The 22541-nt window shown below is 42.8% G+C and overlaps 3 protein-coding genes across 3 annotated transcripts; 2 read left to right on the top strand and 1 right to left on the bottom strand.

Annotated features, from left to right (window-relative positions):
• Window positions 1-4295: 4295 nt before the first annotated feature.
• On the top strand, window positions 4296-8021 carry si:ch211-140b10.6 (protein POLR1D-like). The gene is made up of 3 exons (XM_061666077.1): window positions 4296-4512; window positions 4733-4807; window positions 5260-8021. Exons 1-3 carry the CDS (start codon window positions 4484-4486, stop codon window positions 5576-5578), a joined length of 423 nt encoding a protein of 140 aa, XP_061522061.1. The 5' UTR covers window positions 4296-4483; the 3' UTR covers window positions 5579-8021.
• A 1410-nt stretch (window positions 8022-9431) lies between these two features.
• pdx1 (pancreatic and duodenal homeobox 1) lies at window positions 9432-13483 on the top strand. The gene is made up of 2 exons (XM_061666078.1): window positions 9432-9804; window positions 12163-13483. Exons 1-2 carry the CDS (start codon window positions 9435-9437, stop codon window positions 12510-12512), a joined length of 720 nt encoding a protein of 239 aa, XP_061522062.1. The 5' UTR covers window positions 9432-9434; the 3' UTR covers window positions 12513-13483.
• Window positions 13484-14164: 681 nt separating this feature from the next.
• On the bottom strand, window positions 14165-21920 carry urad (ureidoimidazoline (2-oxo-4-hydroxy-4-carboxy-5-) decarboxylase). Its single transcript, XM_061666076.1, has 8 exons — window positions 21597-21920; window positions 18518-18707; window positions 16947-17066; window positions 16504-16708; window positions 15963-16116; window positions 15678-15766; window positions 15053-15253; window positions 14165-14741 (listed from the first exon to the last, which is right to left on the bottom strand). Exons 1-8 carry the CDS (start codon window positions 21674-21676, stop codon window positions 14392-14394), a joined length of 1389 nt encoding a protein of 462 aa, XP_061522060.1. The 5' UTR covers window positions 21677-21920; the 3' UTR covers window positions 14165-14391.
• Window positions 21921-22541: the final 621 nt, after the last annotated feature.

The raw sequence follows: 22541 nt of genomic DNA, 5'->3' as shown, positions 1-22541 counted from the left end.
CCCGGCCGCTCGGACGCAAAGGGCGGCTTTGGGGCACTGCGGCGAAGGAGCTCCTAGCCCATAAGCGTCACGGGACGAACGGGTTGCGGCGAGGACGGACGCCCCCCAGCGGATTTTGGCGCATCACAACCCTGCAGGTCAGAGGGTGAGACAGCTGTTTGGGGAAAAACAACAAGTGTCTGATTATGTTGCCGGGCATTTTTTTCATGTGGCAGATACTTTGTGCACGTGAGCCCTGTGTGCCGCACGCTACAAAAGCCCTGATGTGTGTGTGTTGTGCACTGAGATTATGTATCGCTGCTCCTGTCCACTAATCTGACAGTATAATCTCTCTTTTTTGCTCTCGCCCCACTGCAATCTTTCAATTCCACCGGGAGGGAATTATCCGGGATTGCGGCAGAGAGGAACGAGGGGATCGGGAGAGCGATAGAAATGGAAAAGCAATGTGCTTTTAAGAGGTTAGAAAACAAAGAGGATTTAGTAGGAGATTTTACAGGTGTCTGTATATTACTTGAGCATTTATGTTTCTGACAACTTTGTACTTTTACTCCCTAAATTTGAAAACGGATATCTGTACTTTCTATGGGTTGAACCAAAGTCGAGTCGAAGCCAATTAATCGATGTCAATAAAAAAACAATTTCAGCACAGCACAACGGCCCCCAACGTTCTTTGCGCCACAGAGTTTGGCGTAAAAGACATTTCACCAAAATACAATAATTCCATTTGTTCTATTTCGAGGGAGTCCTACACGTTCCTCTTCAACAAATCCTGCAGTCTCATCTTTTGTTCCATAGAATAGCGTGCGGTAAAACAAGGAATCGTAGCCGGATCGGAGCAACCGAAGCTAACTAGGCTGACCGCTAATCTCATCCACAACCATCTTATTTTCGTACTCTCTGAGCAGCGCAGATGTTGGCCCGACATTCCGCTGCTCCACAAAGCGTTGTTGTTGTTGTTGTTGAACGACGGCAGCAGTCGAAGGTCCGCTCTGTAAATTGGAAGACGAGATGCCCAGGGTCGTGAAGTCGATTAATCGGTTCAGCCCTCATGCTTCCTACTTCTTACCTGTCAAAATAAGTTGTCACTTTCTCAAACCGCGAGATTTTGATTATCGATTGAGATTCTTTGGGATTTATGAGGTAGAAAAAACACGGACAGCGGCGACGGAGTAACGATAACGCAACAAAATCGGAGAAGCAAGACATTCACCATCCGTGGCCTTATTTAAGAGAACTGCTGCACGAATACGCTGTCTTGTGCCAGCCTAAGAAAAACACAAACAAACACAAACTTCTGGGATTGGGAGAGTGATAGAAATGTAAAAGTAGTGTGAGTTTAAGAGATTAAAAAAAAGTAGATGAGAGAAGCCAAATAAAGATGAGAACGGGAGGCATGAAAACGATCAAAGGGGTGGAAATCTTGGCGAAAGAAGCCAAAAATAGCAACAATTCATTAAAGCAGACATTTATTTTTGCAATTTAAAAGTTTCCCGGGTGACTTGCTTTCATCGAAAGATCCCAAGGATCAAGAATTTACACACTATGTCCCGCCTTGCTAACATCAGCCCATTTTTATGTTCTCAAGTGAACCGGCCCTCAACCCGTTCCATTTACTGCTGGGCCAATGATGAGTCAGGCTTTTGTTACCGTAACGACCAGGGGTGGAGCCTGTCCTTTACGACTACAGAGGCTTCATCTTGCTGGGACATTTGTGTATCAGCAAGGTTGGCTCTTGCCCAGAGTGGGTGGGGGGGCTGTTGAGTGCCAGTTTTCCTGCTTCGTGGAGCATTACCGCCACCAGCTGATATTGTCCTTCCACTACAAGGAAGCCAATGTGAATTGATGGTGGCAAAAAAAATGGTCCCGTATCTGGTAAATCAAGGCACTTGTATCTCAAGGCGCCACAGTATGTGGCACCTATCAGAAGCTAACGTTTGGGCGGATAGACTCGGTGTGGGGGCGGTTATAATGCAAATTTGCCCCACTGTTGCGTCACAGTGAGGCGGAAGTGCAGAACAGCTCGATCCCAGACACATTTTCCAAAATAGGCAGCTGACAAAAGTATTACTGGCTCGTCTAATTTTACATTTAATGGGTGGGCACTGGGGGGGCACTTCAGAGACTCAATTATTTGGATACAAGCAAGTGGATCGTTCATAATTTGTCCCCTTTAAGAGGGTTAAACAAAGCATACAAGAGAAGGCGAAAAGAGGAGATGAGCGGGAGGCATGAAAGAGATTAATGGGGTGGAAAAAAATCGTGGCGATAGAAGCCAAAAATAGCAAAGGATTCATGAAAGATTTCTCAACGGCCACGTACGGAGGCTACGCTAATCTTCCGCGGAATGTTCCCGAAGCCGAGCGAGGATCCCCGGGGGGCTTTAGCGCCTGGATCGCTTGCACATCCGCAGCTAGGTTCTACTAGCCGAGCCGGTCGAGGGCGTAGCTCCACTCGCGTGTCGCACACATCTGCCTCTCGCGCGCTCTTGTGTTGTCGCCATGGCGACCAGGATGGGTACCCGACCCCCTTATCCTGTTCTCTTCCACGGCGCTTGACATTCACAGGATGCCGACGAAGCCTCGTCAGACATGATGAGCCCTCCCTCGACGCTTTTTTTCACCACCCCTTGACAACCTGTCTCCGCCGTCTCCATAGCGACCAGGGTCCGGCTGTTAATTATTCCAGTTTTTTTTTTTTTTTTTTAAAAGGACGCTCTTTCTCTCTCCTCTCCTTGGATGTGACTGGCTGCTTGTGTGTCTATCCCAGCAGCTGGACATGAATTAAGCATGAAGACACAAGGCTCCCTCTGTTTCCGTTTGAAACAAAGCTGTGACATCACCGCGTCACACTTGTAGACACCGGCGTGCAAAAGAGTCTATTAGCATCTATTTTTAACATTTCTTTGCTCATTCAATCCCAAGGTTGTTGCCGTCACCGCCTTGTTACATCAATATCAGACTGTCAGCCCTTCACCTGTCAAATCTCAATCCATAAAGACAATGTTTTGCTGTTTGTCAGCTAAGCCCTTTTTTTCTTCCTGCCCTCTTTGAGGTCCTTGTTTTCATCCGGAGGGGCTGTTGTTGTCTACTTTGCAACAACGGGCCTGGAAAACCACTTGATTTTTACACTCATTTTGTCATTGTCCTCCACCCTGCAGGCTGGCACCGACACTGCAGCGTCATGATGGGAACGTGAGCATCTGACTCCATCCAACAAGCCCTCGATAGCAATGGAACCCCACATCCCCTCCACTCCCCCAAAAACACATTGTAGACGTGCATGCAGATGTCATATTACCTAATCCGGATGCTCCTCAGCGCCTTGCATCCCGGCCCCCCAAAAAAGGAGGCGACGAGGTGGTGGTGGTGGGCGGCGTTGGTTAGCGGCTTGCGCCTACAAATCCACGCATTCACCGCAAAGTGGCGGCGTCCCAGCGATCCCTCACGTAAACGCCCACCGCTGTCAATCATCGGGAGGAGGCGGCGCGTGCAACTGCTGGAGCGGCTTCACTAACTCGATGCCTGCGTGGACTCAAAATACAACAACAACAACACACACGCGCGCACACAAAAAAGTAATTCGGCAAAGATTCAAATGATCAAGAAAATATTCCCCAAGTATAAAGATTCTAGTGTTCCGAAATATTTTTGGGAAGGGTCAGAATCAAAACAAAAATAAAATATTACGAGAATAAAGTTGAAAGTCATAAACTAATCAAAATGGAGACATACTAGAATACAGTAATACTGTAACAGTGTATATATTAGTAAGTAATAAAGTACAAACACTTAGTTGAAATAGATTTCCTAGAAATAGATAGACTTCTCACTCCCTACTTTGGAAAACATATCACAATTAGAATCAGAATCTTTATTATCATTGTACAGTGTATCGTTACTCCTTTTCAAAAATAGGCTTATACTTTCTTCAACCGCAGGAGAAAATCCAGCTAAGCTCCGTCCGTAAAATTCTCCGTCTATAAGAAATTATAAAAAAACACAATCATGTAAGGTGTATTTTATTCAGTTATCATTATTTATTAATTTCGCTTTTTTTTTTTGTTAGTCACTTTACAATTTCAGCAATGCTGTGTAAACACGAATTTATAGCATAACCCGTCAGTCAATAAAAGAGGAAATCGATTGTGAACAAAATTTATTATCAAGATTGTATATAATTTATAGTAAAAATGCATTTTATTTTGTACTACAGGACATTTGAGAGTCTGTACTTTTTTACTTTTACTTAGCGTTGAATCAGTACTTCTACTAGAGTACGAAACCCGAGTACAGTATTGTACTTTTGCCACATCTGTCTCTATAAACTTTGTGTTTTCGATCAGGCATCAACTTGGCCACCCTCGGGTCCTTAAACGGTAGGACCCCAGCACTGTAAACAAGCGGTCCGTCCGTCAATTAAAAATAATTTAGATTCTCCATTAAAAGTAGTTGATATCAATTAACTTGTTATCGATCGCGTAGTTATGGCAGAAGACGAGAGTGAATTGGAAAAGTACGTACTCAGCTAACGTGTTGTTTAATGTTCAATTAGTAGTTAGCTGTTAGCCGCTAGCAGACACCCTTTCCCAGTTTGGGTCAAACCGGGGACGCGGCCTTTCATTCCGCTAACTAATGACTTACTTTACGCTCATTACGTTCATTCGCTTGGGTTTCGAGCCCCATTTTTATCCCCCCGATTTCCTCCCTCTTTGATTCATTTGTGTTTGTTGCAGGCGTGCTGTCGAGGAGCTCCTGAGGGAGACTGACAGGGCTCGGCTGAGAGCCGAGACCATGGGCCCTGCGGGATGGTGAGTTCCCCCGGCGATGACGTCGATGTTTTCTTGTTGGCACGCTTATGAATTAATCGCTTACTGGTTATCGGTCACATGTGGACGTGATAGAGTGAATTGAACTCTGCTGCTAACCAAAACAGCAGCACTGAGTGACATAGGAAAAAGCCATTAAATACTTTTAGACACAGCTGCTGCAACAGTTTTCCCCATTTTTCTCGCGCCTTAAATCCCCCCACCTTGCATTTTGAATAAGGATAGGCTGATGCTTAAAGGCATTTAAAAGAAGTCTTGCTGTTATTAAAATGTTTGATGGGAATATTTTCCCTTTTAACAGCAAATTAATTTCGGCTCCAAAGATCGGTTATTTCCCTCCTCGATTACTCATAATCGGTATCGGCTCTTGGGGGGAAAAAAACCATATTGGTCGATCTCTAATTTTGAACATGTTTGTGCGCCGTTCTCATCAGGTTGAAATGTCCGTTGCGGGGCACCAACAAGCGCTTCCTGCTCAATACCCTGCGCTCCACGGGCCTGCGTCCCGGCGAGCCCAAAGCGGAACAATCGTCGCACGCCGCCAGGCGGGAGTCTCCCGCGGGGAGGAGCCGCAGCCGGTCGCCCCCCGCCGGACGGGACGGCGGACGCTCGCGCAAGCGTCACCGCGCGAACACGTCTAGTAGCGACGTCAAGAGGCGGGACGGAGACCGGGAGAGGAGTCGCGGACGTAAGGGGGAGAGGGACGAGACGGCGGAAAAAGACAGACGGACGTCAAAGGCGTCAGCTAATTGATGGACCTCGTCAGGCTGGGTGAGCTGGATCCTATCGCAGCTGACTTTGGGCAATAGGCGGGGTTCACATGCAGCCATTTTCTAGTGAGGACGTTGACGCCGACCGCCATTTTGTGTTCATCTTAACGTGACAAAATGCAGTGTTTGTCTTTTTTATTTCGGAACGGCAGATGGTTAAAAGTGCTTTTCCCGCTATCTGACTTGTTTACACTTTTTATTGTTTGATGTAGTTGCATAAATGCGACTATTTCAAACTGTTTTTTACCCATAATGCCGAGGGGCGTGGCATCACTTAAGTCATCCGCTTCATAAATCGGGTCATCCGCGCGGAAGATATGGTCCTTTTTAACTGTTTCCTTCCTCCTTGAAAGAATGTGCAAATATAAACGCTGTCAAGCCCGCCGCTGATTGGCGTCCCACCGCTTCACTCGCGCTTTTATTGTGTGTTTGAGAGCCCCGTTAATGTACCGAGCGGTTTATCGTCACTGCTAAACCAAGCCGTGAAGTTGGTACATAAAGGGTACGAAAATTTCAGCTGTTTTTGGGCACCGATGGGCAGTGTGAAACGACCGGCTCTCAACACAACCGACCGGCTCTCAACACAACCGAGCCGATCGAGAGTCGCGTGTAAACTTCACACTAAGGTTGCAACTACAACGCCAATTTATCAAACAGCCCATTTAATCGGCCATATTTCAAATCAGCAGAAAATCTAGCTTTTTTTTTTTTTTTTTGCAGTTTTCTGACAATGTATCTATTTATTTATTTATTTTTACACATTAACACAAAAAAAAGACAGACATTTAAACATTCCCCAAAAAAAGTCCACCGATTTTTATCTCTAAACTAATACTAAAGGACAAAGTATTGTTAAAACAATCAAATGTTTTGCCTGTAATTCATATCTTTATTTTTATCAGCGTTAAGGGACAAAAAAGATATTTTATTCAATTTTTTTTTTTAAACTACATGTGCCGATCAACTGCTTATCTAAATTTTACTCTGCAAAATATCGGAATCCACATCGGCCTAAAAAAATATATATTTTGGTCGGGCACTAGTTGCAACTAACGGTTATTTTAATGAATCGGATTGAAAAAACTTTTAATTTCCATCCCTTTATTTGAAAATGAGACATTTATTTCAACTTGACAGTGCAGAAAATGCCCAAACACAAATTGAACATGATTCGTTTACTGGTGTGGTCAGTAACATGTCAAAAAATAACCAAAATTGTTGATTGTTCTTTTCCAAAATAAAAGCAGATGTTTACAAAATGTCTTATTTTGGGTAAACACAAATATTAGCATTCTGCTTTCATGGAGTACAAAAGAAATCTGAGAATATTTAGTGTTGAGAGGCTGAAATTCCGAGTTTTTGGATAATTTCAATTCGTGGGTTATCAAAACAGTTGTTGATTAATTTGATAATCATTTAATCGATTAATTGTTGCACCTGTTGCACTTGTACTTCACGCCGGGGTCCCGGCTTTACCTAAACGTTCACACTGAACAGCGACTTTTGAGGAGAAAGCCGACTTTGATGGGGAAGAGAGAGGAGAAGCGGCAGTAAAACAGGGCAAAATCGCAATGTCGTGGGTGAGGCAGGCCAAGAGAGACGAGCTGCATACTAGTGGTTCTTTAACCAAATGTGAGAGTACAGTAAGTCTAAAGTTGAGATTCAAACACTTCTATGGCGGCAACTGCTCTAACTTCCACAGGTAAGACATTTCAAAGAACAGAGAATGCTCTGGAACCTGCGATTTTTTTCTTTTTTCTTTTTCGTCCTCTCTCTCCCCCCATCTTGTGAGGTAGTACCACATTCGCAACAGAGGCGGGAAGTGTCACTGCGTGAAAGTGCACACAGTCGACACACACACACACACACACAGAGTCTGTAATTGAGTTCCATCTTAATCGGCGAAGCAGGAGAGCCCTTGCTTAATGGGGCCTAACGCTCGGTGTACACAGATGAAGGCTAATGGCCGGCAAACACGACTCTTGTTTGTCGCTCCCGCCTCAGAGCTGCTAAGTGCTGTTAAATGAGGCGATGGCATCGGCGTCACAGGTGCGCCGCGCAAGTCTAATAATACGCGGCCGCGTCCTACAGATCCTAACGTTGGGAAAGTGATCAAAATGTTTAGAAAGATTTTTTTTGTTTTTGACAACAAAATAAAAAAAACTAGCGAGCTTGTGTTTTTAGCAGTTGGTTTTATTTCAACTTCCTTGTTTGTTTTTTGTTTTTTTCCCCGAGTTCTTTTTTTTTTTTTTTTTTTTTGAGCTCTCAATCACTGCGGAGTGTGACCAGCTTTTTGTGAACAAAGTAGTCAGAGTTGACTGTTTGAGACCATTACTGATGTTTTTTTGTTTGTTAGGATTTTTTTTTTTTTTTTTTTTTTTTTGTGTGCTCCCGTTTCCATCGGGCATATTCTGTAGAACTCCCAGCCGGAGCTGGTAGTGACCAACCTTTTTGCTAATAAAGGACTTTGTTGTGGACAGTTTGGCATTAGTGATTTTATTTTGTAAGGTTTGATCTTTCTGTTGCTTTGATCTCTCAGCCAGAGTCACAATTGACCAACTTTTTGTCAATAAAGGACTTCAATTTGGACTGTTTAGTGCTGTTACCGGTTTGATTTTGTAAGGTTTCAACTTCCTGTATTTTTATTTATTTTTTGTTCCCATCCCCATTGGTTAAAACTATCACTACTCAGAGGTGGAAGTGACACTTTTTGTAAACAAAGGACTTTCATTTGGATCTTCAGTGAGTGGCGAGATGCCTTTTTATTTTACCCTTTTTTTTTTGTGAAGGTTTAAACTTGGTCTTTGGTTTCCATTACACGATGGGTTGAGTTCTCAACCAGAGCAGAAAGTGACCATCTTTTTGTAAACAAAGGATTTTGGTTTGAACGCTTTAGCGTCATTGCTTGTTTAATTCTGTAAAGTTCCAACTTCTTGTCTTTTCCCCCTGTTCCCATTGGTTTAATCTCTCAACCAGAAGTGGAAGTGACCAACTTTTCGCGAACAAATTAGTTTGTTTTGGACTTTGCAGGCTTACAAAATAAAGCCGATAACAAATCAGTTTTATTTTATAAGGCTTTCGCTTCCTGTTTCACTTTTTCCTTCCCATTCCAGTTAATTTGATAGAACTCTCAGCTGGAGCCACTACTGACCAAACTTTTGTAAATAAGAGACTTTGATTTGGACTGCTCAACGTTTTATTTTGTAAGACTTTAACTTCCTGTCTTTTGTTTCCATTCTGGATATTTTGAGCTTTCAACCGGAGCTGGAAGAGTTCAACTTTTTATGAGCAAAGGACAGATTTGAACCGTTTGGCATGGTTGCTGGTTTGATTTTGTAAAGTTTGAACTTCCTGTCTTTTGCCCACATTCCCAACCAGCATTTTGTGAACAAAGGACTTTGTTTTGGAATTTCTAGTCTTGTTACTGTTTTTATTTGGTAAGACTTTAAACTTCCTTCCTTTTCCTTTCACTAGACCTGGAAGTGAGCGACTCCCCCCCCCCAATAAGGGACTTGATTTTGGTCTGTTTGTTGTTTCCGCCATTATTTTGTAAGGTTTCCTCTTCCTGTCTTTGGTTTTCATTCCCAACTTTCCTTTGGATCATCTGCGACCAAGCGAGCCAGAACTGATTGCGAGACACGTTAAGTATGCCCATAAATCAACACGTGGATGTATTTACCTAGTTGAATTTAGTGAAGGCTCCGCTCAGCCAATGGCCGACCTCGCTGCCGGCTCACTTTTGCTCCTTAAGCGCTGGCACACCTGCACACGCAAAGTGGGCGCAGCCACCAGAGGAGAAGGTCCACGCCAGGGGCAAGGGCCCTGCAGGAGCGGCAGCCATGCATCGGGACAACCACGCGTACCAACAAATCCCGTTCAAGGACTCGTGCGCGTACCAGAGAGCGGCGGCCAACCCGGAGGAGTTCGCCCACAGCCCCCCGCCCTGCCTCTACATGAGCCGCCAGGTGCAGGCCGCCTACCCGCCGCCTAACCCGGCGGACCCGGCGGACCCGGCGTTCGGCCTCCCTCTCCGGGAAGACTTCGGGATCCCGCTGCTGCACCAGCACCCGCAAACACCGCAACACCCGCAGCCGCTCACGCCCGCCGCGCCCTACGGGGACACGGACGAGCGGAGCCGCTTTCACCTCCCGTTCCCCTGGATGAAAAGCACCAAAGCCCACTCCCACGCGTGGAAGGCGCAGTGGACAGGTCAGGCGCATTATGTGCTGATTATTCAAAGGTCTGCGCTGTACTTGATAGTGACTCATAAGGGCGTCATTTTGTTTTGTTGCCAGTTAACCTCGTAAGGCCTTTTAGGGAAAACCAGGAACGGCGACTTAATTGCTTTTTATTATTTATTATCTTCACCAAAAACAAAAAAGAAAGTTAATAATTCATAATTGTTTTGTTTTATTTTAAAATATTGTGACTCGATTAACGTCAAACCGTAAAACGAAGCCTAGTTTTAAATAAACATGCGATATAATTCACGTTGATTATGATTGTTATTTTTTACATTTTACATTTTGACGTTTTTATTACAGCTTTCTAATACGTCATTTGTTAATCATAACACATTAGCAGCTACAAAAAAAAGGTGACCTCATTATAATAAAAGGAATATAACATCGCCGTAAAGTTTGGCACTGGCGTTACAGATTCGATTGAAATTAATTTTAAATGAATGTACTGTAGATATTTGGATCTAGTGTGCACTAGAAAAAAATAATTATTTTATGGTATTACTTTTTGGGGAAACATTGGCTTTCCAAAATCTGATTTTTAATCTTTTAAAAAAAAAATTATGCCTACTTCAGGCTCAATGCTATGTGCACACAAGTACATGCACAGTTTTTTTTGTTGCTTTTTTTTGGGGGGGGGGGGCGGATTTGCTAGTAATAATAATTATCAGAACTTTTAAAAAGAATAAATTATTAAATATAATTGTTACTACCACTTTTCTGGACAAACATTCTGTATAAAATTGAATCAGGATTTAATAAATGTATAAAATGTTGACGTTTGGGTGAACTAGAAATCCTGCTTTTAAATTGTATATTAAATTCAGCTTTAATTATATTATTACAAAGAATTGTATTACTTTTTGGCAAACATTGGCTTTGTAAACTAGAATGAGGATTTTAACAAAAATCTGCTTATTGTGGACACTTCATTATATCGAGTGTTAACTGTGTTTTTGTGCACTTTGTCGCGCACTCAACGGTCACACCATTAGGTACACCTGTGCAATCGCATGCGGAGGTTTCGAAAATGTCGAAATTGTCCAGTAGAAAACTCCATTTTCGATTTTTGTTGTCTTCCGTGTTATCAAGTTTACGCACAGTTCGGCGTTCTTCTAATATACGTAATATATGCATGGTGATTGAAAAGTAACTCCCTATTTTAAAATGCTTACAATTTATTCATATGTTGTAATATTTTCCTTCATTTTTTTGGGTGTATGTTCCACGATTAAAGGAGCAAGTCTACTCTACCAAACCAACGACTTTGGAAGACCTTGAAGGGCGAAAACGAGAAGTTACGTCTTCCATCCCCACGAGAGTTCACGCGGTTCCCAGGCGCCTCGAGAAACTGCTGGCGCCCATATCCAATTTGAAATAAAACTCCATGCAATACCCTTTCTTCTCATGTTCGTCTCTTGTAAGAATTACAGTTCAGAAACAAATGACAAGTAGTTACTTTTCAATCACCCGGTACTTCAGTAAAGTTTAGCTCACCAAATTTGTAGTGGCTTTCTTTGCTGCACTTAGGTGTATGTGTATATTGTATTTTTTTTTTATTTATTTTTTTTGTGTGCAATCAAACTCAGAATCAAACGTGCCAGTCGATGTAACTGTGCAACTTAGCAATGGGATTTCTTTAGCCAATTAGATTTTAAATTTGCCCTCCAGCCGCAATAATGTCAGCATTCCCCCCCCCCTGTCGTCTGATTGGTTGATTAGAGCAAAATGGGCTAACGCAACTAGCGCTGATGTTGTGGTGTTATAGCCCTTTTTACACAAACGGAGCAGCAACGCATGTAGACAGACAATATAACAATACTCTGAGATTTATTCTTTGTCTTCTACGAAAATCAACAAATATTATTGACGCTTACTGAGTGGTTGTGACCTTCTTTGAGTACAGCCTACATGAGATTCACGATGTCCATTGAATTAAAGCATGAAATCATGACGCACAAGCGGTGTAATTCTTTACATTGTATTTAATTTTGTTGTTACAGTGTTTAATACAATACTGTAGAGTGCTATTTTTCTTATTTAAAAACAAAAAACAAACAAATTTTTGGGGTCAGTTTTTTATGTGCTTTGAATGATGCAGTGCAGTTCTGAAGTGACTTTTTTTAGTTTTTGTTTGCTTGTGTACGTTCGTATCTCAAATCATCTTTCCTCATTGAAATGAATGGAAATGGCATTATTCCGTTACAGCCCCCCCCCAAAAAAAAAAAAAACTACACATTTTTTCAATTACATAGTTTGCATCATGATTTAATGCCGCAATCTAATTAATTGTGCTACCCTTTTTTTTTTTTTTTGTGACGTCCAGGTCCGTACATGATGGCGGAGGCCGAGGAGAGCAAGCGCACGCGCACGGCCTACACCCGTGCTCAGCTTCTGGAACTGGAGAAGGAATTCCTGTTCAACCGCTACATCTCCAGGCCGCGCCGCGTGGAACTGGCGCTCACCCTCAGCCTGACCGAGCGCCACATCAAGATCTGGTTCCAAAACCGCCGCATGAAGTGGAAGAAGGAGGAGGACCGGCGGCGGGCCAGGAGGGGCGAGCCGGACCAGGACTCGGCCGTCACCTCCGGGGACCAGGGGGAGGCGGGGGCGGCGGTCTCGCCACCGCTCTCCCCGGAACTGCGCACGCTGGACCAAGAGAAGGCGCTTTTTTGAAGCCTTGTAAGGAAGATCGTCACGGAAGGACAAGGGAAAGCGGGGTACACACATACCGATAATCAGGCCCAATTCTCAGATTATCCTGAGTGATTATCCTGTGCCAAAAGAGATTTTTCCTCGCCGATCTGATCTGTCAGGGTGTACAATCGTGAATGTTAAGCCAGTTTAATATTTACAATCGGAAATCCTCGCGTGTGGTCAAGACCGAATTGGACCGCAGTTTCCGTGATTGTGACGTGGGCCGTTTGCAACCGCGATGTTGTAGCCAGATGCGCTAACAGTTGACCTAGCTCAGTGGCTCTCGAACTTTTCACACTAACTGCTTTACTACCCCAAAATAAAAAATAAAAATAATGATAATGAATTTTAGCGCTGAAAGTAACACTATCATGGCTGACATTAAAATACATTAGCATGGTAGCAAGTGTTCATCAAAAACAGGTTTTATTTCTAAAAAGTACATTTCATATTATTGTAAGACACTGTAACATCATACAAATGAAGGAATTAAAATGTATTGCACATAAACAAATACAAATTGTACTTATATTTTAAAATAAACTTCTTTCACATCAAATGCAAATGTATTACACTTTAAACGTTAAAGACAACTGAACTGTGCTCAGGCAGTGATTCTTTCGCTGCCACTAGAAACTCCTCAAACTAAAAATAACTTTAATGTCCAGCTTCTTTGTACTTCTTCTTCTACTATTCTTTGTATTTGCTATCAGTGTGCATACCTTGTGGCTCTATGCCGCCTCTCACAGGTCGGTTCTGGTACTACAACAGACTGCGTCTGGGGTGCCATGTTGATCATCTGGAGGACACTACACACCGAAAGCACATTGAGTATACACTTGTCATTTTTTTCCTCATGTGATATTTCATAAATTGCTATGCGTGTACCCAATCAACACGACTCTTCACACCCCCAGAGTGGAGGACTAACGTTAGCTACAGCAGATTACCCAGAATGCTGTAGTAAAATGAAGGTGCTCTGACAAAATATGTATTGTATACATGCATAAAGCCCTGATTTATAAATAAAGCATGGAGTCCCAATACTTTTGCAGGAGGGATGAGGATGACGTTCTCGTGGAGACCACATGTGTTGTCTCATCTTTCAAGCATATCTGATATTTTGTGTGTAAATACCAGTACAAAAACACCCATCATGTAAAGAATTTATTTTTCGAATCCATATTAAAGTATACATTTTATTATTTTTTGGGGGGCGGGGTTGATTTTATCGAATGAGCCAACTACTAATGAAAATAATCTCATATTGAGGAGATATTCTGTAATTTAACAAATCGCAAACGATTGCGTGTTTTTAATTTGGCAACGACGGGGGCAGCACATTCGAATGGGGGTCCTTGATGGAAGGACCCGTGTTGAACTCAAATGCAGGTGATCATAAATCATAGATTTTCAAACTTTTTTTTTTTTTTTTTAAAGCTCAGTGTGGACCTCAAGCCAAACGTCACAACAGGTAGGTGTATTGCGTCTGTATTGTCCAAAGTTCATACATTATTTACAAAAAAAACCCCAACTTAGTAGTCAAATATTTTCCAACCACTTCATGTTCTACTCAGCTTGTCCACTCAGATGAATCATTCATGGAGACATTGTGGAAAAATGACTTTTTAATGGTTGTATTCAAATAGTTGGATCCCCAGAGTGTCAGTCTACTTATCAAACAAACTACAGAGGGAAAACTTTACATATAACCAAATATATGCAAAATCTGTGATATTGGGCTTTGGGCTGAAATTTCAGGTTGAAACCAAAAATGCACTATAACCTTTACTGGTGAACCTAATTTGACCATTCAAACATACAAATATGCATATGCATTTATCATTTACCATGTAAGTTAAAATTCAAATTTGGCGTCAGCGTGCACGAGGTTCCGAAGACGCAGACGACATATTTTCTTGACCTCCTCAATGGCGCACGCTCTCTCCTCTGTGCACCCGTTTGCGATGCGGACGCGCATCTCCTGGAAAATGCTGGCCTTGTCGCTCATGAGGGTGCAGATGACGAACGGGAAGCCGAAGCGCTCCTTGTACTCTTCGTTCCAGCAGGACATGGTGGCGGTATCCTCTGAGCTCAGCGCGTTGAAGCCCACGTTGGCCTGCTCGCTCACGGACTCTTGGGTCAAGGTGCCGGCCTTGAAGTCGCGGCCCGCGAGGTCCGGGTGGCACCTGAGGATCCCCTCTTTGCCTGGACACGAATGAGGACTTTTCATCATCAACATCAAGCGCTTAGTAAATCTAATATATTCCCCACCCCCCGTTTTTTTTTTTTTTTTTACTTTTTAACTTAAAACCTAAGAAACTGCTTCATAATTGGCCATAACGCTATCATTTTTACTGTACCTCATGTTGGTTCTTTCTAAAAGCTGAACAATTTCATCACATTCGGCACCAAATTGCCATAACGGCATATTTTTTGACAGTTTAAGGTCCACCATCTATCCTATAGGAGTCACATTGTCAGATTTGTGATTAGCCGCTACCTTGATTGTGACTCACCCGCTTCGGACAGAGCGTCGATGAAGTCGCAGATGGTCGCCTCGAAAGCGTCGATGTCGGCGAAGGGACGCTGGGAGCACACGGCCGCCGCCACGATGGGGCACCTCTCCACCACGTTGCCGAAAATGTTCACAAAGTCCTCGTAGGGAAGCTCATTGACTTGGGAGAGCTCCATGTTCTCCCGGACGGCTGCTCGTCCACCTGAAAAGTGGAAAACAATCATTCGTCTGAAGTCCAACGACCAGCTCGGCACGCGTTTGGTTAATGTTTTTTTTTTTTTTTTTTTAATAAATACCTTGGGCACTCATGAAACAACATATTTTCACAATTCTTATGCAGATTATTTATTTTTTATTTCTGACTTTCCAGGTTTGTTGAAGGATATCACCCTAAAAAAAACATTTGAAATACATATCTGAGTAATTATGTCCTTGGCCAGTGTTTTCCAAAAATCTCACATCACACCACCTAACAAAAATGTCAAAAAAAAGTGACAATACACAGGTTAATGATTTACCTTCTGCCATTTAGTGGAAGAGTATTTATTTATAGCAGCAACTGTTCTGCTGTTCACTATATGTCGCGGTCATAGATAGATGAACAAAAAGATACATTATTACACGACCTAAATATTTAGCTGGGTCGTCCTCTTCTCCTCTGGTGTCCAGCATTGTCATGTTGAGGTCAGGCTTGGCCTCCCCAGAGCTCATCCACCTCGGTGAGAAGAAAAAGCCGTTGTTTAAGACAGGTGCCTGTGTGACCCTCCTTTTTAATATTTATCACTATTTATTCAGGATCATCTTAATAGTGATAGGTCTAAGTATATCACTTTGTTAAGTCATAATGGGACAAAATCACAATGCTCGACTTACGTAGGGAAAAACAAGCCTTCAAACAACGCGAACAATACCTTTGCAATGTATTTGGATGCGGGAGATTAATATGCAGACACTCTCGCAGGTAGTCGTACGCCTTCGGACCATGAAAGTGGAGAGTTGTGGCAAAGTCCCGTTGTTCTTTGGTATATTCGTGGCTGTTTTTGGACAGGAGGTGAACTGGAAGATCTGAAATTCAATTAGCACAGGCATATTAGTGAAGACCAATGAAATCGTTTATTAGGAAGTCCTAAAAAAGGAGGGAAAGTATTGATGCACTTTAGTTCAAGTTTTCTCCAAAGTTGTATTTTGGAGTCGCTCCTTTCAACTATTCGTTTCCGTCAGTGTTCACGCAAACATTTTGTTTGTTTACAGTTCAACTCATGACAGCTCCAGATTGTCGTCGGGCCTGGTAAGCGAGTTTTATGTAACTGTATATATTAAAATAAATCAACTTGAAAACGTCAATTTGACCCATTTTGCTTCACTTGAATTTGCTTTCAATTAATATTTGAAGGCCAAAACAGACGCAAGAAGGCGATGTATTGTACACTTAAATTGGAATTTCCCTTTTACCTGCGTATATATCGAGCCGCTCTTTCAATTCCTCATTCATGATTTTCTTCACCTCGAGATCCTCCAGAAGACAACTGACGGTGTTCCTCGCCCTCCTCTCTCTGTCCTTGGCGTTCCTCTTCTCTCTTTCCAGACTCTCCACCCTCGCCAAGGCTTCACTGAGTTTGATCCGCAGTTCTTCAGGTGTTGAAGCGTAGGCGTGGTCCTAGTCGAAACAAGGATTAAACAATAATAATTAAAAAGGGACTTCATTTAAAAAAAATGTAAATATGAATATGTGAGTAACGACTGTAAAATGCGGTCTATAGAGCCCACCGGTATATAAACCGCACATAACACAAACAAATACAGTGGTACGTCGACTTACGACCTTTTCTTGTAATCACTTTATTTGAGTTCTTCGATGAATCGTTTCAGCCCCAGGCTGAGCGCTGATTACTCACAACTGTGGGAACAACCGTGGGCGCAGATTTGGGCACACACTGGATTGCGGGCGGAGGCAGGGTCTCCCGTGCCTTCGTAGAGGTCCGAGACATCCTGGTAGCCGCAGGCTTAAGTGAACCCTGAAATATCAAAATGATCTCCAATTACAACTCAAAATACCTCAAAGATACCTTCACATTCAGAAAGTGGGGAAAAAAAACAAACATGTTCAGCATAATATTGCTTTGAATATCGTAATCCTTACATTCTAATGCAGGGGGCGGCAACCTTAAAGACTCAAAAGAGCCATTTGGACTGCCCCCCCCTCCCAAAAAACATTTTTGCCACATTTATTAAATCAATAAACTGTGACAGAGAACACATTTTATCTCCGCATGAAACAAAAACATTTTTAACTTTTAAAAAAGATGCTTGGTTGAAGTTTACTTTAAAATACAACAGTCAATGTCTATTTTGAGTCCTCGTAGTTATGAAATTAAAGTCAAACTTAAATTACCCACCTGAAGCGCACCGGAAATGCCACCTTCTGTCATCATTTTATCATGTGTGGAGCATGCAGTTAGCTGTCAACTTGAAGAGGCTTAATTTAAAATATATATTTGTGAACTAATAGCCAATTAAAACATTGATTTTACATGGTTGATGTGATTTTTGCTCGTGAATCGCAATGCTCAGCGTCAGCACATCCGGGCAGTAAGATGATGATTCATCTTCAATCACACACGATTGTAAGCGGTCACCTGCGAGGCTATGTTCGCAATGTTTGTTTTTAATATAGTTCATGTAGCACGTAGCATTAAACGTTCAGTTTTCTTCAGAGAATTTTCTTAGATTTATGAACTAGCTCAAGAAATCCTGGCATGTCACAAGATCACCATAAACTTCAAATTATGAATTACATTTGAAAGACGAATTAACTCAAATAAAACAGTTGGAAAATGAGTATTACTGCAACGGTGAAGCTCTGCGGTTCCCAGAATGCATTGCGCCATGCAATGCTGACATTTTGCCTGACTAAGGATCTAAATCCTTTTCGTCCGTGTGCGCTTATGTTACCAGTAGTTTGTTGAATGTGTGTCTTACTTAACTGTCAGATACATGAATGTCTCCCTTTGTTTTTGTTGAAAGCCGGACTGTTGGTTGTGTGCGATACAAAGACATCTCGCTATGATGGTGATTTACTCTACATGCAGGCACCTGGTCAGTACCTTAAAGAAAGCTGGACCCAGTTTGTAATTCTGCCTTGCCCTTTGTTACCAGATGAAGCAATCGAGTGCATCGTTGCACTCTGTATGCTACCGCAAAGTGCTCATCTCCTACACACAGTACACAGTTTGGCTCAGCCTTACCTGGAAATTAACCGACTGAAGGAAAATGCAAACATGTACTTGGAAACGGCTCAATGAAGCTTTTTTTTTTTTTTCTCCCCCCTTATGCGAGTCAAACGAGCTTCTGTTTTCTTGTACGAGTCTCCGCTGTCACAGTATTTAATTTCTAAGTCACCACAGAGCCACAACAGAGGTACGAAGGTGCCACGGGTTGCCGACCCTCGTCCTCGTGATAAACCTACCTTTTTGGCAGGAGCTTTGAAACAGGAGACGGGAACGGTTCCATCTCGGAGCCTGACTGTCTGACCTGTTCTGTCGAAGTCCTCCGGTCTGAAGTGCTCACTGCACAGCATGCTCGACGAACTGGCAGAGAAACCTTTCCTCCGGACAGCTCTTTCCCATTTTCTTCTCATCACTTCATTTTTGGGAAACCTATATTGTTAGTACGAGAAAAGTTAGCTAAAGTGGGCTTCACATATACCAACAATCAGGCCAAATTGTAGCATTTTTACACCGGATTCCTGGATGTCTCTAAAAGAATTTTGTCCACTTGGGGTTGCCTCACATTCTACTGAAAGCTGAAGAGGATGATGGGTTACTACTCTTTCATCCGTGCAGTTCGACACCTCATTTTATGATGTTCAAAATATTCACGGCCATATATACATGATTTCTTTTGCTATAAGGGACGGTTGGAAAAAAAATATTGAATTGTGTTTTTGATGCCGTTTTAAGAGTCAATTTATAGTCAGGGCTAACAATCGTATGTAAATGTTATACTGGTTAATATTTTCAAATCCTTATGTGTACCGTATTTTCACGACCATAGGGCGCACTGCATTAAAAGGTGCGCTCTCAGTTACGGGGTCTATTTCTGTATTTAACACATACATAAGGCGCATCGCATTATTGGGCGCAGGCATGGTAAAACATACGCTAGCTTAAAACATACAGTAGCATAAATGCACGCTAAAACAAAGTCTAAAAAGGCAGCGGGAGCAAAACTGAATTTGGTTGTACTTTGTTGAAGTATTTAACAATGTACTCACGTTATTTTTTGATCAATCCTCATCCACAAATCCATCAAAGTCCTCATGTTCTGTAGCCGAAATGAACAGCTGGGCAAGCTCTCCAACGAACACGCCGGGTTCCCTCTCGTCATTGTCGCTGTCAGTCTCGTTGCCGGGGGGCTGTTCAGCAATGATGCCGGCTTTCGCGAAAGCTCGGACAACCGTCAAAGCCCTTAGCCCAAGCATCCACAACCCATTCGCATATGGTGGCGTAACTCGCTTGGCGTTGCCTCCCAGTCTTAGTTGCACTTGGTTTTATCACAGCGGCTGTGAGATGGGCGCGCATGGAGTCACAGATAAACAGGGACGCTGAGACGTGGGAAAAAAACATCCGGTCTCTTTTACGTACATCCCACTCAGCCACTCTCTCATTTTCTCCTCGTCCATCGAGCCCTTTTGATGGGCCTTAACGAGGACTTCGGCTGGAAACTTTTCTTTAGGCAGCGTCTTCCTCTTAAGAATCACCATAGGTGGCAGTTTCTGTTCATTACCATGGCAACCAAGCACAACAGTAAAAGCCGACCTCTCGTGCCCCGTTGTGCGTATCGCAACGTTGATGGTCCACTTCTTCTCGACAGTGTGGTGGTTCACCGGGATGTCGAAAGTGAGCGGCACCTCGTCCCTGTTGGTGATGTGGTTGGGCGGGAATCTTTTTACTGCAGTAGGAGCGGAAGATGCCCATCTTTTCCTTGTAATCCGCCGGAAGTTGCTGCGCCACGGTAGTCCTTGCCCGGATGGATAGATGGCGCTGTTTCATAAAACGAAAGCACCAAGACGGACCTCCTTGAAAATGTTCGATTTTCATTTCTTCTGCTAGGGTTTTTGTTCTCAGTCGAATGGCGACTGCAGAGACGCTTCTCCCGGCTATTCTTTTTGCTCATTAATCCATTGCTCGAGTTGGTCTTCCAACTCGGGACATCTCACCTTGTTTCCGCGGAAACTCAGCTTCGTCTTCTTGACTTGGTTCGCAAGTGGAGGAAGCAGGAAAACAATCTTCGCCATGGATTCGTTGATCTTGAATTCTCTCGCGGCTGCTCGATTCCCATGTTCCTCCGCGTAACTGACAGCTTGCAGTTTAAATTGTGCTTCATAGGCGTGTCTCTTCATGGGTGGTATTTTCGGGGGCCCTTAGCCAAACCGATGTTTTGCACAATGCACATACCGGCGCTATATACCTACTGGGGGCGTGCCTTTAGAGTCCTCCTTCACGCGCACCCTTCCCCCTTTACGTCCGCATGCTGTACTCAGTCACATCCGCCTTTCCTCTATATAAGCAGCGTCTCAGCAGGAAAGGCTCCCAGTCAGTCAAGCGGAGCGCTCATGGAAGTCACACAACAACATTTACAGATTTTGGAACCCTGTGCACACACAAGGCGCGCTGCGTTATAAGGCGCCCCGTCCATTTTGGAGAAAATTGAAGACTTTTAAGTGCGCCTTATGGTCGTGAAAATACGGTAATCAACAGAGTCGGGCGAAGTCAGTGACTGTGATGTAAAATGGAATGATAGCCAACTCGGAAGCTCCTGGAAGATGGATTGACACAAATACAAAAGCAACTGGTTGCAGCAACATGACAAGTGGCCGCCATCTTTGTGGAATTTTCTCAAAAACATGGAACGAGCACCTGAAACTCCTCCAAAATCCTCTATAACAAATAAATTCACAAATAAATAAAAGTTTATTAAAGACTGTGACCTAGTCTACTGTCCACAATGCCCTCTTCTCAGGAATAACGTTCCATTGGCACTATTTAAGATGAATTTTTTGTTTCAAGTGACTCAGTTTGAAGTGATCATTTTTGTGAAAATCTTGTCACATTGTTATTGTTTGTGTTTATAATCTTGTCTTGTAAGAAAAATGACAAGATAAAATAGATAAGATAAAAGCTTAGGTTATGTTTCTTCTTCTTTGTATTTTTCGTCAGTCTGGATGCCCCCGTGGTGCCTCTCACAGGACAGTCTTGGTACTACGACAAACATCGATTGGGTGCGGGAAGCACCCACGCGACGATGTTCACTTTAAAAATCGTTGTGTGTGTCCCGATTAAGCAACTAACAGCAGAGTTTTTTTGTTTGTTTTTAAAAAAAAATCATTTCGGAGGCAATTTAGTAGGAAAGACTTGTTTGGAGGCTGGTTTCACCTCGGGAATTCACAGATCATGTGCGGGATTAACCACAAAAGTCGGCGAAGTCTCCGCAAAATGATGATGTTACGGACAAATAGAAATGTTCAAAGTCATGTTTAGCCTTACCTGTGAAATGTAATCCCACGGGCTCTGGATTCGACTGTAAACCGGTTGCCACAAGTCAAGACAGAACACGAATGAGGCATCTTGTTCTCCAACCCGCTTCAGTTTGCCACATTCAAAATGGCGACAACGTCGACGTGCAAATCTGCGCACAAAGTGATTTCTACGTATATATGTACATGCTTAAAACTCTCTTGGTTACACGTACAAAATAAGCTCTACATGGGTGTGTGGATATATCGCGACGTCCAGTAAAAAAAACAACGATTTGGCGTGAAGTCAGATCGTATCCACTGATAATCGACGAAACTACAGCACGAGCTAATGGCGGGCGTCAACCTAAGAAGAAGCCCACTGTCATTGGCTGGCGTTGTACTTCCGTGTTATGCAGCCATTGGACAACCGAGCTGTCAATCATTTACAGGCCTGCACCGCTGATTGGTCAGTTCCGGCAAAGTCTTCACGCAGACATTTTGTTTGTTTTCTGGTCAAATTGTGTGTTTTTTTGTTTTTTTGTTTTTCCAGGTATATATTACGTTATACAATATTCTTGTGCTGTAATTGAAAAAAAAAATTGGCTCAATATATTCCTATAAATGAAATAATTAGTTATATAAAAATGTGCCTGGTAAGTAACTTTTTTGCAAATTTGTATTTAATGAATTTTTCTATGGCTAGAATAAAATAAATAAATAAATATACAAAAACATAGTTCCGTTTAAGTATGTAAGTATTTTAACAGTATCTTATTTATATAGTCTTTAATTTCGTTTTTTTAGAGCTAGAAGTATTTGGGAATATATATATATATATATATATATATTTATATATAAAAACATAGTGCCTGTGACTCACTGGCGACCAGTTCAGGGTGTTGTCCGCCTTTCGCCCGAAGTCAGCTGTGATAGGCTCCCGCGACCCTAACCAGGATAAGCGGTGTTGAAGATG

This window comes from Phycodurus eques, chromosome 21 (assembly GCF_024500275.1).
Source record: "Phycodurus eques isolate BA_2022a chromosome 21, UOR_Pequ_1.1, whole genome shotgun sequence".
Lineage (NCBI taxonomy): Eukaryota > Metazoa > Chordata > Actinopteri > Syngnathiformes > Syngnathidae > Phycodurus > Phycodurus eques.
The sequence above is the reverse complement of the archived record's forward strand: the minus strand, read 5'-3'. Positions and strand labels throughout refer to the sequence as shown.